Source organism: Lissotriton helveticus, chromosome 11, assembly GCF_964261635.1.
Source record: "Lissotriton helveticus chromosome 11, aLisHel1.1, whole genome shotgun sequence".
In the NCBI taxonomy this organism is placed as follows: Eukaryota; Metazoa; Chordata; class Amphibia; order Caudata; family Salamandridae; genus Lissotriton; species Lissotriton helveticus.
The window spans coordinates 927289628-927308856 of NC_136072.1; the positions used below are offsets into that span (position 1 = coordinate 927289628).

Here is a 19229-nt window from a genome sequence, read left to right on the forward strand (position 1 = left end):
CGAACATCAAGTTGTTGTTCATGGTAGTACCGTGAACAAGAACTTGATGTTTGAAACACGTTGGAGGAGGAGAGAAATGGTCTAAAATTAAGAATCTTGTTTAAGCCAAGGAGAGTGCTGTGTACTTGTTCAATTGTTGGATAATATATATACGTATATATAAAACTAAATATATTAATGAGAAAAAAAATATATATATATATATATATATATATATATATATATATATATATATATATATATATATATATTATTCCAGTTTATAAAGCAACCGGCATGGAGTTAGCTGTCGCCCCTTGCTGGAAAAAGGCTGATTTCCAGCATAACTCTAAAGCACCATTGGGAAGCTGACCTTTCTAAGCCAAGGCCCCTCATGAGTGCATCATGTAGAGAATAGTAACTTCTAGATACCAGAAGTCATCTTCTGCATAAGGCAGTGTAAGCAGGGGGATCTGCTGCAAGGACAGACAGCATCTGACTGTGCTCCTTAGAGGGGAGTCTCTTTGTAATAAACACTTACGTTATCCACAATTTCCAAAAACACAAGAATACATACACCTGTGTTCAGTATCCTAGTACCGTACAAGGTCACCATGGAATGCCTTGGATATTTTTCATCAAATCAATGCTCCAGAAGAGTCAAATGGAGGTGATGAATGCATTTAAGTGGACTTCAGTTATTAAACTCCTGCTTGAGATAAGCATCAGTGAACACAGACTGAATTTAGATCAAGGAGTGACATTTCAGGTTAGGTCAGAGACCTTTCACTATGGCAATCTTCCTGGGAGATACAGAGGATCAAGTTAAGCACTCAGGGATGGCCTCTATCTAGAACTACCAGGTTACAAGTTTCAACATCAAGTTGGCTGACGTGGCTCTTATGAGGCTAACAAAACAAGCATACTTCAGCTCAGTTATGTTAGTACCTGCCACTGTGCTGCAAAATGGGAAATTCTATGTAAACATAAATATTATTGACATCTTAAAGTCCTTAGCTATTACGTCAACACAATTACTTTCACCTGAGTATTAAATATCTTCATGTGATACCTGGGGACTTCCACCTGAACATTTTTCCTCGAGGACAACCTCAAATTTAGTTGCAGACATTTTTCTGGACTGAGGTCATTTAATTTCTTAATGCATAGGGTAGTTGAGTTACACTTTGAGTATGTCTGTTGAATCCTCCAAGGAACCACTCTATAGTCTTCCTCCTTTTCTATAGTTTGATGACTTTAAAAGGCCTAGGGGGCTACCAGTCCTTTAGCTTTTGATGCTCACCAGTGAACCTCCTTATTGAAGCCTAGTTAGAGTCAAACAGGGAATACAGAATACCATTTTAGCACACGTTTGGTGGCCAATTTGTCCACTCTGGATTTTCAGCATCTATCCGATACACAGGAATTTACACTTATCATGAAATGCAGTTCAATCTATGAATCCTGGGCTGGTGTCCCCTGCTCCACCTAATGAACCAGGACTCTCTAATACCTAGAGGAATAAACGGCTGGTTATCCAATTGAGAGCATGAAGAAACCTGGACTTAGTAAACTCATCAGAGGTACTCCACACTCTAAACGAACTAAACAATAACCTAAGTCTCACAAGCTACTTTTGCAGCTGGATCTTGGAAGTTCTCGGATAGAGGATGATTGGTGTGCGGAGTAAGCAGTCCAAAAATTCACATTCGACCTATCCTATCTATGCCGCCAGCAGCCATGCTGGATTAGTTTTGTCAGCCCTGTGGACACCTCACTGATGAACTTCACATATGTTTTCAGAACTCTGCACCCCTGGACCTTCTGTTCAAAGATATCGTACGGGGTTGGCATATCGGTGGGGCTGAAAGAAGGTGGCACTTTACGCAGGATGTACAGGACACAGTAAATGTTGGACAGGAGCCCTTGTGTACTGTGCTCAACAGAGGTCAGAGAATGAATCAAAGAACTGTTTGGATTCAGAGCTTTCTGCTGCCCTATGATGCAGGTGATGGCCTTTTCCATTGTCTCCAAAGTCCAATAAATCAATTGGAGCATCTTTATCTCTGTCAGACTAGGTATATCCTCCTGAGGGAACCACTCTGCTAATGCATCACAAAGTTTCAGATTCCTCTTCAGCCCTTGTTCAGACACCTAAGAGTAGGAAAAGGGAATCGAAAATTAATTAAATCAGGCAAAGGAAACATGTTGTTGATTTTTTTTGCATAAAATTTGAAGGGAAGAGTATAGTATTACAGTGACATTAATGCACAGCAGATGGTGTGTGAGAGCATTGATGACAATAACAAATAAACATATTACAACATTTCTGAGCCAGAATATCACTGCTAAAATATAATGAATGTAAGTTTATCTAGGTAAGTGTAGATGCACTTTTTCTGCCATAATAAACACCAATTCCTGGATCAGTGGCCAATATATATATATATATATATATATATATATATATATGATGGAGAATATATGTATATATATGATGGAGAATATATGTATATATATATATATATATATATATATATTACCTACTGGCGGTCGCCAGTAGGTAGTTATAGTTAGGACCTAGTTTCCATAGGAAATCGTCAACATTCTATTTGGATTAACTTTGGCCCTGGTGGATGAATCTTTGCGAATTTCTCAAAGAAGATGGCTTGGTCCACTGCGCTCCTTCCCTGAAAATTTGGGGGGGATTGGTGAAGTGGGGGCTGAGATAAAAGGGGGGTCCCAAAACGTGTTTTCTCCATGTTATTTTCCATGGGACGTTTAGACACGGCTACAGGTCGAACGGCTGAATGGATTTATAAGAAATTTGGCAAAACTGTAGAGTCCGGCTCGCAGATTACGCTTTTTGTGGAATGGTGTAAATCCATTCAGTAGTTGCTGAGAAAATGAAAGTTAAAGTCAATTATATATCTATAAGCGCGGACGGGTGCGCGCACTCAAGCGGCTGCGCGCGAGCGGAATTTTTTTTTTGCTGCGTGACGTCTGTTAACGTTCGATTCGAAGGAAATCAGGAAGTGTTGACCGCCATTTTGTCACTGCGAGTAAATATATTGTCATTTCAAAGCGTTGGAACATGGAAAGGGGAGAAGGTAGAGGTTGTTTTGCTGCGTAAGTTTTCTCAGGGTGTGCAGTAAGGTCCTTAAAGGCGAAAATATATATATATATTTTTTTTTTAAATTGCGGGGTGCGCGCACACCTATTTACAAGAGTGTGAAAATGGAGATAAATCAGAAGTTTGAGTGCTTTGATATAAGGTGGCTCTGAAAAGAGCCCTTGTGTTTATTGAGTTGTTTCTGCATTTATAAGTAAGTACCGATGCAGAGTCTGATGTTGCAGAGGAAGATACTGTTTCCCTCATCCGTGAAATGAACACCATCTGTCCTATAGATGTCTTGCATGTGGTAACGCAAGTTGTTGTGGTAAATAGAACCCATGCTATAATCTCTGAGGAAAGCAGAAACAGATTTATTAACATGTCTCCTTGCTTTCTCAATTTGTGCACAATGTTGATTGGACCAATTCCATTTCTGTCTTTGGCATATATTGGAATATACCAAGGCAGTTCGAGGAAAAAGTGTCATCAATTGTCTAAAGGTGTCTTTTAGAAGCATTTCCAGACCTACCCCAGTCAATCTGCCTAGATCGTTCCCACCACAGTGCACAATTATAAGGTCTGGTTCTGGGAGATGCATAAAAGTTTTCACCAATGGTATTAATTGGTGACATCTTAATCCTCTTTGCCCAATCCACGTTATCTGCACATTTGGTAAATCAAGTTTGGAAATTCGTCTGCTTGCTGCATATTTTCCACTCCAGTGAATATAGCTGTGTCCTAAAAGCCAAACCTTCATTTTCAAGGCAGATGCAGTCGTGCTCCGATGGGTTGTGGAAGTGGAATGGCAGTTAGAAGCTGAAATTCAGGATAAAAAAAATGGATGAGGCTTGGTGTGGTTGAAAAACAAAAGATGATTGGTTGATTCTAATACGTGAAGATTGAAGACTATGTTGCATGTTAATGTTATGTAAAAGAAAAAGTAGTATTGGGTGTGAAAAAAATAACATGTAACAGAGCTGTGGATAGGCAGGTGTTTCTGGAGGGAAAACAGTGTTGTTAGTTTGCTGTAGAACGTTGAGATATGAACTTTTGACCTGTGCCTTCAGCCAGGTGCAGAATGAGGTGTTACCATGGAAACAGCCAGAGATGGCAGTGGGTGATGGGTGACTTTTATGTGACATTGAAAATATTGTGAGGGACAACCAACTGAAATGTGAATTTGAATACAAAATTTTGCGGGAGGAAATATGATTGGCTGAAGAGACATATATGAGTCTGTATTGACTGGATATCTGTGCCATTGAATTTTGGTTGCAGTGATAGCAGCATAATTGAGACTTCCGTCAAACGAATATCTATTTTGTGACTGTCACTGTTGTACATCGTACAAAGCATTGGTAAAGGTAAGTCTGTAACTGTTTGTTTTGTCATGTACTGTAAAAGAAAGGGTTCACGGGCTGTTATAGGCCTGTGGGTTCTAGTATGAGTAAATCAGGTCGACAAAAGAAATATTATATGGTTTTTATATTATATATTATATATATATTTTTATATATATATATATAACTCAATAAAAAAAATATATATATAAACAAATATATATAAATTTACTGAAAATATTAAGTTAGTACAGCTGAAGTTACGTGGAACTCATGAATACTGTTTCAATATACAATCATTTTAGTTGAGATTATGGATTAAAAGAGAGAACGTGTATATTTGAAATGTTTATTCAGAAATGCACTGTTTTCAAGGCAAGTTTCTTATCTAATACGAGTGCAGACATTGTAAAAAACAAAGTAATCGGTATAGCCACTAGTACATAAAATACAAACGGTATAGTTGATGAAAAATGAATATGGTTTAGCAAAATTAATTATACACTCTTATGAGGAAGTATATTGGGGCAGATTTATGAATGCCTTGTGCCACCGGTGCGTTACTTTTAACATAAATAAGGCTCATTATATGTTAATAAATGGATGAAGGTCTCTGGCTTTTCAGTTTAGGAACGATACATGAAAATGCTAGTGGTTAGACCAGTGTTTCCCAAACTGTGGTCCGCGGACCCCCAGGGGTCCTTGACCCATTCTCAGGGGGTCCGCAGGCAGCAGTTTTAAAAGCACTTCAAAGTTCCTTGCAGAATTATCAGTTTTGGAGCAACAATAAAAGTGTCACGATAACACCAGTGATTAATGTACCTGCTGGAGAGAGGAGAGTTTTGTCCAGTGGCAACTTCAACTTATCTAATGTAGCACAGAGGGTTACTGCAAAGAATATGTACCATGTATTTAATTTAAAAAAAATTATATGCATAGGTCAGTGGGTTACTTACTGCTTTTGTAAGTAACTTATTTTTCTTCCCAGATTGTCGTATCCTTGTGCATAATAAGGTCTTCATTTACTATTCTTTGAAAGCTAATAAAATTCAATCTGTAATGATAACTGTGTTGTAGACTGCACCATTGTTTCCCAAAAACCTTTGGGGGAGAGCATTCCAAAGCACCCTCTGTAGTGGTCAGGCTCACTCATTGCACTTGGTATGCACCGTATGGGGACTGGTCTGAAAACATTTTCTAGGGCTGCTTTTGGTTTCCAGACTGGCCCTTGCAGGAGTAGGAGCCTCGAACAGCAAAATAAAACCAGCCATGTAAAGGTTTGTCACTGGGATGCAGCACCAATCTTCCCATTAAATTATTTAGTTTTTTGTAAATTCACAGAAGTGGCGGTGCAAAAGATTTGCTATGTGGCGACATATTTACAACTTGATGCATCTAGGCAGATGTGTCATGCTGTAAAGTCCTGTGCCACATGAAACCTGCGTCAGTTTTCATATGGGTGTTTTGTTGCAAGGTATGCATTAATTTGCATGAAAGCCCTGTAAAACTAACACGGTGAAATTTAGAAAATTTCACTGAGTCAGCTTTATGGCATTGCTGAATCAAATCCTTACGCCTGTTTGAAACAGGCATAAGGAGTGATGCACCATGCAATGTGTGGCTTGCCCCTGTGCATTGCAGTAGACATGTCGCGCTTACGACGTGATTCCTGCAATGTGCTGCTTTTGCGGCACAGATGCGTGACGCATCTGTGTTGTTTTTGCTCAATGGTGCTCCACATTGTAAATGCGGCACACCATGGGTGGCAGAGCAGCGGTGCACATTAACTGGTGCAACTCTGGGGATGCGCCAGTTAACATAAATCTGCCCCTTTACATTTAAGTATGAGCAGGGGACACAGAGTTGGTGAGGCTTATCCAAGGTTAAAAAGAGATGAGTCCTGTTTACTATTATAGTCTCTGAGATTTGTCTCTTACTCTGCAACATCTCATTGTTGTTCTCTTTCTTTAAAGATAACGACAACATTAACCATGAGTGATAATGAGCAATCCGTTGATCTCGATCTTATCGTTGAACTTGTCATTGAAACGTCAGTGGAAGTGGATCCCTTAGATGATTTAAATCCTGAGGATGATGAAGAACATGATGAGGATGCCGATTTGTCAGAATTGTATGACATAGGGTGGGAAGCTGACGTGCTTCAGCCTATGGAACTATAAACATTTATTTTTAGAATTTATTGGAAATAAAAAGTGAAAATGTAAACCGTTTCATTTAAAATTAAACATAACTTGAAAAACAGGTTATGTGTAGTGTCTTTCATAAAATAGTCAAATATGCTCATAAAAATATTTCTAAACCAATGAAAAGCTTTATTAACAAGTCACATGACCTGTTATGCTTCCGTTACGCGCTCCGCGCCGCGCCCCGGATTGCTTCCGGGAAGCTGTGCTTCGCGCCTCGCGCACCGGAGGACTTCCGGGTGCGCTAACGCGGCGTGTCATATGACGCATTATGCAACAACGCGATACGTCGTTGGGGCTCCACCGGAACTGATTGAATTGGTAGTCTACAGTGTTTCTGGATGTTTCAGACTGAAGCTGGCGTTAGCATGAGAGCACCCCGTGGCTACGTCGTGGCCATTCTGCGAGCAATCATGGCAGAAGCTTCCCACCGGAACTCTGCGGGAGTCGGGGGCCCCGGTGACTCTTGTAGAATCTTCAAGGCTGATTGGACGCTTTTGGGAATGGGGCCCATGCCGTAGCAGTGAAGCGTTCGCGTTCCAGGGTTGTCCAGAGCCATCCTTGCAGGCCAGGCCCAAGTCTGTGGAGCCGACCGCCATTTCCTGAGCTCCGTGGCAGCCGCCTGTCGCTGTACCGCAAGAGTGGGTGCAATTCAGCCGGATGGCGGGTGAGACGCTGTAATAGCAAGAGCAGGCGTAATTGATCTGGCCGAGCGAGGGAATGTGCCGCAGGATCGGGCGCAGCTCAGCTTGTCGAGTGAAGCGCTGGGGTGCAGCTGAGAAACCTCCACCTGGGGAGGTGGGGGAGGCTCGTTCGCGCCGCCTCTCCCTTCCAGTGCACCCCACGCCGTCTCCTGGTGCAGGTATATGTGATGGTTGGACCAGGGCACCGCAGGACGTGTCTTCAGGTCAAACGGATTGTGGGACAAGGTCCAGAATGGAAAAGTCACCAAAAGGCTAAAAGTTCCGCCGGACCCCGGGAGCCGGCCGCCTATGTCGAGTGAAGTGCTGGGGTGCAGCTGAGAAACCTCCACCTGGGGAGGTGGGGGAGGTTCGTTCGCGCCGCCTCTCCCTTCCAGTGCACCCCACGCTGTCTCCTGGCGCAGGTATATGTGATGGTTGGACCAGGGCACCGCAGGACGTGTCTTTAGGGGTGTAGCTGAGAAACCTCCACCTGGGGAGGTGGGGGAGGCTCGTTCGCGCCGCCTCTCCCTTCCAGTGCACCCCACGCCGTCTCCTGGCGCAGGTATATGTGATGGTTGGACCAGGGCACCGCAGGACGTGTCTTTAGGTCAAACCCTCAACTATGGCACCCAACATCCAGGACTTATGACATTTGTGGAAGGCTGTGACATCGAAGCATCTCAGGGACCAAGCATATGCAGAGTCCTTTCTACAGCCTCTGCGTTCCTTCTTACCTAGTTATGGTTTTTTCACTGCCACTCCAGGCTTTTAGTCTGTGGATGGCAATCTATGAACCTACACTCACCTATGAAAATCTTACTATTGATGCTTGACTGAGGACAAGGAGATCAGTGAAGCGCTGGGGTGTAGCTGAGAAACCTCCACCTGGGGAGGTGGGGGAACCTCGTTCGCGCCGCCTCTCCCTTCCAGTGCACCCCACGCCGTCTCCTGGCGGAGATGTTGCAGCAGGCTGCCATGTAAATAGTTCTTTAATTAAACGTTTTACCATGTTACTTTGTTGGTGTGTTGTATATATTTATAATATTTGCATAGGGTTTCTCGTTATTTTGGGCGGGGTGGGCGGTGGAGCAAATTCACTGAAAAAACCATAGGTTATAGACCATATATAGTTAAATATCTCAAGTCCTTCTGTGCACTCGATGGAGATACAGGTCGTCGATCAGAAAATGTGCTGGCCACCTCTAATGGTAATAGCGTGGCCAGGGCTTTTGTCGATGCCTCTGCAAATTGCACAGGGTGCACTTGTTTGACATGCCGCACCATGGTATGTATGGAAAAGGAATCTTTTTTGTTGGATTTCCTCTTGAGAGAAACGAGTCACATATCGTGCAGGTTACTTTTGGTGCATTTACTTTCTTTTGATCTTCAGGATAAGTGAAAAATTGCCAGATGAAAGATTCTTTTTTTCTTCTTAAAGGTAGTCGATCATTTTGGAAGTGTTGTTTTCATGTTGCAGCAGGCTGGCATGTAAATAGTTATTTAATAAAACGTTTTACTCTGTTACTTTGCTGGTGTGTTGTATTTATTTATAATATTTGCATAGGGTTTGTCGTTATTTTGGGCGGGGTGGGCGGCGGCGCCGAGCTATGTTGCAGCCATCATGGCGTCGAGCTCGGTTTCTCTCACTAGTTTCATATTTCTCATGAGGGGTTGTTCCTAATGTTTCTATTTTAGCGAGGTCAAAAAGAGATCCTATCAGTGGCCTACTGATTTTGCTCTATTCTTTTTGTTTTCTCTAACGATTTTTAAGTTAAAGTTTGCTAGTACGATACAGCGGCTAGTCCGCATTTTATATATATGTCTTTTTTATTAGGGGTGTCCTCCGGTGGAGTCGGACGATCTACCTCTAATAAACGGTAAGGGTTGTATGTTTTTTCAACGAACTCCGTTGTAACGCATGCCTTTACCACGCATGCGTTACAACGGAATGCTATTTACACGCCTATCTTTTTCCACGTATTTTAGTGTGGTGACATCATTAGTAAAAAAAAAACGGCCTTTTCCTTCCTCTCAGATGTCGATTGCCTGCACATCACGTCTAATGGTGAGTGGTTTTTTTTGGGTGAGGAAGCCCCCCCCCAAACCCCCCTTTTTTATATGTACCCTTTACCATACATGCCTTTACTACGTACCTCGTAGTAAAAGTATGCGTGGTAAAGGCTGTCGTTGTAACCACGCATGCGTTGTAATGCATGCGTGGTTAAAGTTTTCGTTGAAACGGCCTCGTTGTAGTGGTCGTTTCCCTTCAGGCCCATGCTGTTTCAAAACTGTGCATGTGCTTGAAGCAGGCGTAGGTATTGACGCAGCATAGAAACTACTAAGAACCAATTGGAAGTGTTGTTTTCAAGTCACATGACTTCACATGCGCGTCTCAGGACGTGTACGCGGTGATAGTATCTAGTCACGTACGCCATTTGGAAGTAGCGGTCTAATTCAACGAAGTTTCAAAACGTGAAAAGGAGTAAATTCAAACATATCCGGATTTAATATATCTTTTGAGCTTGATTCAAGCATACAATTGTTAAAGTATAAAACCTTTTATATATTTTTTTGAAAATAGCAAGGTGTGTACATTCGGTCACACACGAAAGTTTAAAAAGACATTCGGCTCCATTTAATGAAAATTTTCATAATAATAAAAAAGAAGCCTAGGTTTAGTGTCTTTGACGTAGTATAAGTTCTTTGATGGGTCTATGAAGAAATTCAATAAGTTCAGATTGCAAAGTTTTCGCGAAATATGTAGGTGGGTGCGCGCACACGGTCGCGCACGAAAGCCTGGAAATGCGCTATTCATTTTATTGAGAACTGTTGCCGAGAGTGCGCACACCGGGTCGCGCACGAAAGTTTAGAAAGGCTATTTTTATTTACAGACAAATTTTAATGCATTGAAAAAAAGGCAAGGTACAGACTTTCTAATTCTGTATCGCTTTACAAGGAGTCTCTATGCAACCTGAACAGTGAAGAAAACGGCTTGTTTCCGAAAAAAATATTGCCAGAACTTTATTGACAAAAGTATAGGTTGTATACACGAGATATTTCTGAATTAGCATTTTAAAAACCAATGAAATTCACTGAAAAAACCATAGGTTTTACACACGTTATAGTTAGGAATTAGCATTTAAAAAACCTTTGAAATTCACTGAAAAAAACCATAGGTTTTACACACGTTATAGTTAGGAAGTAGCATTTAAAAAACCTATGAAATTCACTGAAAAAACCATAGGTTTTACACACGTTATAGTTAGGAAGTAGCATTTACAAAACCTATGAAATTCACTGAAAAAACCATAGGTTTGACACCAGTTATAGTTAGCTGGAAATTTTACTGATATAAAACCAATGAAATTCAACGTTATAGTTAGTTGGACTCACTATAACTTGCGCGTGTAATGCACTGCTGATGACGTCACATATTACATCACTCATGACATCACTGATGACACCATCCTTGTGACACAGTGACAGACCTCCTTTAACTGTAATCTAACCCTTGAAACGCATATTCAATAATAGAAACTAAAGTTTTCAAAAAAATGGAGATACCCATACCAGTTACAACAACCAATTCAATAATTCCACCATCTATATACACATGCACTAATTCACCAACAGTTCTATATAGTCACTCATACATATATTCACTAATCATATGTAGTGATACACCTACACATCCTGTTACACACCGACAGTCATCCAAAACTTATTCACACACATACTCACACATGCAAATAAACTATTGAACATCCATTTATTTGCATAAACAGCTATACACACACTACCACTTTACTTCTAAGGAAACTTACACATACTTACTCTCTTAAAAAATCACTTATAGAAACACATACTAATTTAAACAGGAACTCTTACAATACCTCACTCTCACATATACTCACTTATATACATCAATATTCACATATACTACATTAAAACATATGTAGTTACTGATAAAGACACTAATAAGAGAGTCATTCACTCACTAACACAGACATATACACACTCATCCACACATACAGTCCTGCACATATGCTGTCTTCAAAACACATACAAACAGAGACTCAGTCATTCTTGCATCTATGTACTAAGTAATACCCCCACCAAACCATGCAAACACTCATACTGATACTAAGACAAACATCTAATAACCTATATACATACACATGTATCTACTCATCAACCCATGGAGCCACTTATACACAAAGTGAAACACTAATACATATATTTAAAAATTTAAGCATTACTCAGTAATATATGTATTCACTAAGATATTCAATAATATATACATATGTAACACATATTTATTTTTCAGAAAGACACACATTCACTGGATGGTGTCATCAGTGATGTCATGAGTGATGTAATATGTGACGTCATCAGCAGTGCATTACACGCGCAAGTTATAGTGAGTCCAACTAACTATAACGTGGAATTTCATTGGTTTTATATCAGTAAAATTTCCAGCTAACTATAACTGGTGTCAAACCTATGGTTTTTTCAGTGAATTTCATAGGTTTTGTAAATGCTACTTCCTAACTATAACGTGTGTAAAACCTATGGTTTTTTCAGTGAATTTCATAGGTTTTTTAAATGCTACTTCCTAACTATAACGTGTGTAAAACCTATGGTTTTTTCAGTGAATATATATATATATATATATACATATATTCTCCATCAAAGGCTTACAGTATTCCTGGACGCACTCGATGGTTGCTGTAAAACTCTGCGGTTTATTTCTTACTGGCAAACCCACATTTCGGACCGGAATTTAGCTTCTTTTGCCAACGCGCTTTGAGATAACTACCTCTTCTTCTCGGGGAGCTTCACAAATGTCTTACAGAGAGTTTGCATGCTTTTGAATCCGGCCTATTGGTAGGCGTGTGCTTAGTGCATTTCCTTACTTTTCTTTGTAGATGTGGGGGTGCGGCGTAAGCCTCGTAAGCCTCCGAACTCCCACTTCTGTCATGTGCGATAACATGAGTTACCGCGCATTTTGCAATTAACCAAGCCACTTGGAATATTTTTTGCAAAATAACATTTTCAGTCCCTCTTGCCATCTTGGATGGGGATATAGTTTTGAAATTTATTAGTACACATGGGGCCTCATTTATGAGGCTGTGCGTCACTTTTACGCCGCCGGGGGTCACGTTTTGTGACGCACCAGTGGCGTAAAAAATACGCCTTGTTGCGCCATATTTACAAAGTGACGCATCTAGGTAGATGCGTCACTTTGTACACCCCGGCGCCAGGTATAATGTATGCAAGGAGGGGCGTTTTGACGCAAGAAAGGGTCATGGAAGTGACGCAGTGAATTCTATAAGATTTCACTGTGATATTTCTTGGCTGCTAATGCGTCAAAATCTTACGCCCGCTTCATGGCAGGCGTAAGACTGACGCAGGCACTAACAACATGGGTCTTGCCCATGTGAAAGTACACATTGCTTGAGTAGCGTCACTTTTGTGGCACACTCCAGCAATGCGTCACTTTTGCGCCTACAGATACGTCAGAAATACTGCCGTATCTGTAAATCCTTGCGACATGATGCGTCATATTATAAATATGACGCATCAATCCTGACTGAGAAGTGACGCATCGCTGCTTTCACGCAGCGATGTGTATTTCTCATAAATGAGGCCCATGATATTTAAGTCTGTGGTCTCAAAGACATTAAAAGTGAATTCTGCAATGTTGCTTTTTCTCTCAGCCCACAGGATCAGTTATCCCTTTGCACAAGAACCTCAGTCATTATTCCCATGAGTCAAACGGTTTCTTAATTTCCTCATTTAAATTTTTAAAAAATCTATGCTATATCTATTCTGGATCTTGAGGCCACCCCAGACGGTTTCATGCTTGAAAATCTTTCTATGAGTAAAATGGGCAGGCTAGATTGTAGGAGTAGGTACTTGTTAGTTGCCAAGGTAATTCTTACTTCTTCTACCTCTCCCGTTCTTCATAAGGACTGTTGCCCTTTCCACTGCTCGGTGATTGAGTGAATATGTTCTGCAAGCAGGAAGTGAAAAGAAGTCTGATCGCAGGAGTCAGTGTTTTTCCAAGATAATTTGGTCACATCACTCAAGCCCATGTTTCAGAATGGAGGCTTTTCAAATTGTTGCTTATGCCCCCTTTCGGCCAACTAATTGATTCTGTAATAGGAGCTTGATCCTTTTCATGTAAATTTAACTAATGCATTTTTTAACTTGTATCATACTGTTTTTATTTTTTGTGTACTTTTATGATTGCTCGCAGCTGAATAAAGATGAAATGATGATGATGAAAAGAAAGTGCAACAGCGAGGATAGGGTCTATGTGGTTTGGCACACACTAGGGCCATCCGCTTATAGTGCTTGAGCACGTTTGTTAGCACTGTTACAAAAGAAAAGGGAAATCCTATCTGGATAAAAACGCAGGTATGGGCGCAAAAGATTCAAATGTACTACATTGAGTAACTTTAATTGAGGAGATACTGAAAACAAAATGTGTCCTGATTCAGAGCAGCCACTTAAGAATAATAGGCTCCAGTCTAAGGGAGACAGTGGAGGCAGCAAGAACTGATAGCATCTAAGCTTGTTTCCGGTCCATGGAAGGCATGGCTGTCAATTCGGGCTGGACTGTTCCCATGAGGCACAGGGTCAGACTGATTTGCATATGGCCATGTCTGAACTGGGGTGGCAGAGTGGGCTAAAGAACGGTGATAGATTAAACCCAGATCTGTTGACTGGGTGTGAGTGTTTGATTGGTTCAGATGCTCCGTCCATCACCACCTCCTTTTGTACCACTTTGTTTGCCATAAGTTGGCAGGGTATGCTCAGACGTGAGTCCCTTGCTCACTTTGCCACTGGATTCAAGCAAGCCGGGCTGAAGACGGCTGAAATGCCAGAAACTGGTCCTCGGAAGCTTGTTTCCGGTCCATGGAAGGCATGGCTTGGCAGTTCGGGCTGGACTGTTCCCATGAGGCACAGGGTCAGACTGATTTGCATATGGCCATGTCTGAACCGGGGTGGCAGAGTGGGCTAAAGAACGGTGATGGATTCAACCCAGATTTGTTGACTGGGTGTGAGTGTTTGATTGGTTCAGATGCTCTGTCCGGCACCATCCCCTTTTGTACCAGCATCTAACCTGTGACACAGAACACACAGTGTGCTGGTTCTGACATTACAGAGGTTGACAACAGGCTCTCAATTGCTTCTACAGGGTTCTGAAGAGAGAACAGCCGGTCCCTTCACTGTGAAGGGAGTACACCAAAAAGAGAGCGAGAAAGAAAAACAGGGACTGACCTGTTCCATAAATGTATATGGTCACTGAGATGACATAGTAAAGCCATAAAAAGACACCAGGTACTTACAAAGAGATCGAAGAGCCGCTTGATTTCCTCCTCCATTAAATCTGCCTTGGCTCTGCTCTGATTCAAGATGTCCTGTATGTCTCTCTGTCATGAATTAAAATTACAGAATACACAAATTTTAATACAGAATTGCACTATATGTATATATATATATATATATATATATATATATATATATATATATATATATATATATATATATATATATATATATATATAGAGAGAGAGAGAGAGAGAGAGAGAGAGAGATATGGCAGTGACAGAATTCACATCTTCAGTTAAAGTTGACACAACAATCAATGGGAAAATCAATTTTGCATGGTCAATAACTACACCTTCCATGACCAATTTGCACCGAAGTTTGTAAAATCACTGTTGAAACCTTAATCCTACAAAATTAGGTAATTATAACTCTTGCCATAGGGTAACAATAACTCGTGCCCCCACCATGCACAGTTTGCTCATCAATAATTTTTTTCCAAATGTTGCAATGATATTATCAATGATGTCATAGAAGATGTTATGAATGATATATTATGTGGGGTAGTTAGCAATGCATGGCGAGGCCGCGAGTTACAGTTATCTTATAGCACGAGTTATAGTTAGAGTTATCTGAAGAAACTATAACTGCTGAATTTCTATAGTTTTGTGTGGGTAAAATGTGAACATAACTATAACGTCCCTCTAACTTTTGTTTCTTTCTGTGAATTTCTAACAATAACGCCCCTGTAACCTTTAGATTTTTTAGCGAATGTTTATGTTTTTTTAACGTAAAGCAATATTTAATTAACATACATTAATCCGACTGCCGATTTTTGCCCCGGGAACCCCAGGGCCTGGCCAGTAAATGGTGGGTGCCCTGGCCCAACCCAGGGCACCCAGTTTATTTTGGTGGGGTCATAGGGGGATCCTCAATGCCTGTTGTTCCTGGTTGAAGTGTTGGCAGTCAATCAGATCTCACAATGAGATCTGTCAGATCTGCTGAGGATGCACGTCCCTAGATATACATATAAAACTTTTGTCTTTAATACCTCCAAACTACAGAATGGATTTGCACATAAGAGATCTTTCTGGACCAAGAGCAATTTGGCGTAATTTGGCGTAATTCCATTCAGTGGTTCGGGCTGTAGTCTTGTTCAAAATCCCTATGGGAAAATGCATGGGGAAAAAGCTTTTTGGGATCCCCTTTTTTCTTGACCCCGCTTGACAGATCACGCTGGAAAGTTCAACACAGCGGCTGAACTGACCGTTTATGTTTTTAACATTTTGGGAAGATTAGTCGAGCAGCAATAAAGTTATTGGCAAAGCAATAAATGCCCTTCCTATGGAAACTTGGTCATAACTATAACTATCTACTGGCGACTGCAAGTAATATATATATATATATATATATATATATATATATATATATATATATATATATATTACTAAAATTATAAGGTTTTGGCAGACAAGAGACTGAAAAAGGATCATAAACCCCACGGCCCAGTCCACACTAAGACTAGGGCAGGCAATTTGAGTTTGAATACACACCCACATAGCCACAGGTCTTGGGTATAATACAATGATAACCATAAAAGAGTATATCGGCCTCTAACCCTCTGTATCGCCAGGCAATAGTGGTTCTTATCACTTCCATTCCCGACCTTGCCTCAGTGAGGTATTTCATTTTCACTTCATCGAAGTGCTATTTGACTGTCCTAGCCTCCCCAAAGAGCTCTTTGGGTTTTTATGTGCCCACGTTTGTTTCTTTCTTTCTCAGTGGAAGGGGGTAATTTCCTGCTACCATGCTTCTGTCTTGTTCAAGGGTGGGGGTGTTAACTTCTCCTCCCACCATGCCCAAGGGTGATCTTTAGTGTATCCTTTGCCACTTTTTTTGCTAAGCACGGGGGGATTTAGTCCCCCTGCATTGCTCAAGGGCTATGAAATAATGATAGGCAGAGCTAAAGCCCAATTACCCTGTTGGTCTTTGTAACTGGCAATCAGGGTAGAGGGTTGTTTGCTGTCTCAGGCCTCCATCACCCTTAAAAGAAAGAAGAGGATGGATATCCGGCACAGCTGACAGCTGCCCCAGTGCTTTGTTTACATCTGGAAATAGACTACCTTGGCAGCTGTCTCGATCTTCCTTAACCTAATTTTGCTGGGTTGAGGAGTGAGACAGCCAACATCTGCCCATGTCCCATGTTCACAGTTGCAAACATGTCACCAGGATGCCATTAGCTGCCCTTGGTCTCCATGACTCTGATCTTTTTGAGAATGAAGGATGGCCGAGACTATGGACGTCTACCTCAGTGCCAGGTTTGCAATTGTAACCACAGAACTGGGGACACTGCTTTTTAGGCCATAAATACCCTCAACTGCTACAAGGCTGGGTTTATTGGTGGGGAAGGGGGAGGAGGGCACTGAAAGGATTCATGCACAATTTGTACGGAGGATTCTCGTTTCCCATAGAGGCCTGATTTACAAAGATAAACTTACACTTTTGTGTAAGTTTAAACTTGCTGTTGTAACTTTACTACTTTTTGATATTCACAAACTGCAAGTGTAATTTTACTCTGGTAATTTTACAGTTTTGCTGTAGTAACTTTACAGTAGTCCCCTTGTAACGCAACTGGTGCTATGTAAAGCGCTCTGATACCTGATACCGGGTCAAGTTTGCACTATATAAAACTCAGTTAAAAAAAAAAAAAAAGTAACTACAGCATGAGTAAATTTAAACAGAAGTGTAAAGCTTACCTTTGTTAAGCAAGTGCACAGGGCCTGATTCACAAACGTAAACTTTCATTTTGCAGTACGTTTACTTCTGCTTTGGTATTCACAAACTATGAGTGTAATTTTACTACTAATAAAATTACTAGTAGTAAAAATACACTGGTAGTTAGTTTCAGATAACCAAAACATTAGTGTAAGTTTACCTTTGTGAATCAGGCCCAGAGCACAGAAACGTCAAACCTACTGTATTGCCCTTTTTGGTTTTCTACTTTTTAATCTCTCTGTCATTCAGAGGCTGGCACACAGTAAGAGGAATGAACAGACACAGATAGTACTTACATGCACTTTGCAGAGCTGCTTGAACTCTGATTCCACGTGTTCTGTCTTCCTGACCACACTGTGTTTTTTAAGCTGCTGTTTGTGCCCCTGTCATGAATTAAAAGTACAGAAGAGATCACTCTGATTGTATACAACACACAACACCTATTACATGACTGTAAATGCAATTAAAGCAGCCCATATGCTGACTACGACGGTCGGTCAATGAAAGGTGGCTGTAGCCTGACTGAGATGGGTCTAGCAATGAGACCTGGCTGTCATCTGATTCAGATGAGGACAGACAGTAAGAGTGGAGTATAACCTTGGTTTGCCAAGATGTGAATAGTGAGAACAAGCTGCAGTCCTCCATAAGGGCTAGATGGACAGAAGAGCCCTAGAAAGACCACTTTGTTGAATATTGATTCTCCAGCAGCTCACACAGTCGAACTACATAATCTGATTCAGAGACAGAACCCTGCCATCCCACCATGAAAGGAGATTCTAGGTTTCCACGGAGGCCTGCTAGCTCGCCAGGTGGGCGACGCCCTAGCCTCAACCAATTCTACAGACTATATTAGTATATTGAGTGATCCTATCTTGCCTAGCAAGGATCTGTTTACTGAAATTGCATTTGGTGATTTGGAGGAAACACTTTCTGCAAACATGAATGCTGAAGGGCCCGCCATGTTGTTACGTCCTGTTCAGCATTCCTTTTTTGACAAAACTAAAGACCAAACGCAGAAATGAAATAAAGAATACTACATCAAAAAACACAGCTGCAGGAGCAAAGGGGTATTTGTTTGGCCTGCGATGGAAATCCATGGGAGTAATCACACCCTATTAGGCCCTTTCGACCTCCAACCACGGTTACCTGGTAGCTCTGTAGCAGATTGATTACAGAGTCAAGGGTTTTCAAGGGAGAGACAACACTGTTGGAAATTTGGTGGATGCTCATGGATACATGATGCAGGGGAAACCACTAGTGTGGAATGATGGAAACTCTGCCAACTTATGGGAGAACTCTTACTCCAATAGACCGTAAATTATGCCTCATTGCTTGCCAGCATTCCAGAACTCCAACTCGCCCAATAGCAGAGACATGTGAATGGATAGTGTCTAGAACAGGACACCTAAATAACTCCAAATAGATTTAGTTAGCCCCTTGTTATGGGGTGCCTGATAATTAAGAGGATGGTATAATGGCTGGATTTAACGATTCTTGGTGGTATCTCGCTCCAGAAATCGTACTCAGATGTTTCCAAGCCCACTCTTAGAAAATATGCATGTCTCAGAATTAACAGGTCCAATCTTGCACGTGGTTCCTTGAATCAAGGTAGTTTACCGTTCACATTTTCCACCTTCAGGCAGTGCTGTCAGCCCACAAAGAAGCATGCCCCATTTGCCTTATAACGGATGTACATCGTTACACCGCGATGTTTTACATCGCAGTACTTTATGATGCATGTTTTACAACGCAAGTCGTTACCACGACTTGCGCTGTTGGGGTCTGGATAGTGAAT

General features: G+C 41.2%; 1 protein-coding gene across 1 annotated transcript in view; it reads right to left on the bottom strand.

The window, feature by feature from the left end:
• Positions 1-277: 277 nt before the first annotated feature.
• OSM (oncostatin M) overlaps positions 278-19229 on the bottom strand; it is a 33790-nt gene continuing 14838 nt past the window's right edge. The window contains exons 3-5 of the mRNA XM_078665999.1: positions 17731-17817; positions 14680-14763; positions 278-2133 (exon numbers count right to left, since the gene is read on the bottom strand). Coding sequence (XP_078522125.1) covers positions 1699-2133; positions 14680-14763; positions 17731-17817 — 606 coding nt within the window. The 3' untranslated portion in view covers positions 278-1698. The remainder of the gene's footprint in view (positions 2134-14679; positions 14764-17730; positions 17818-19229) is intronic.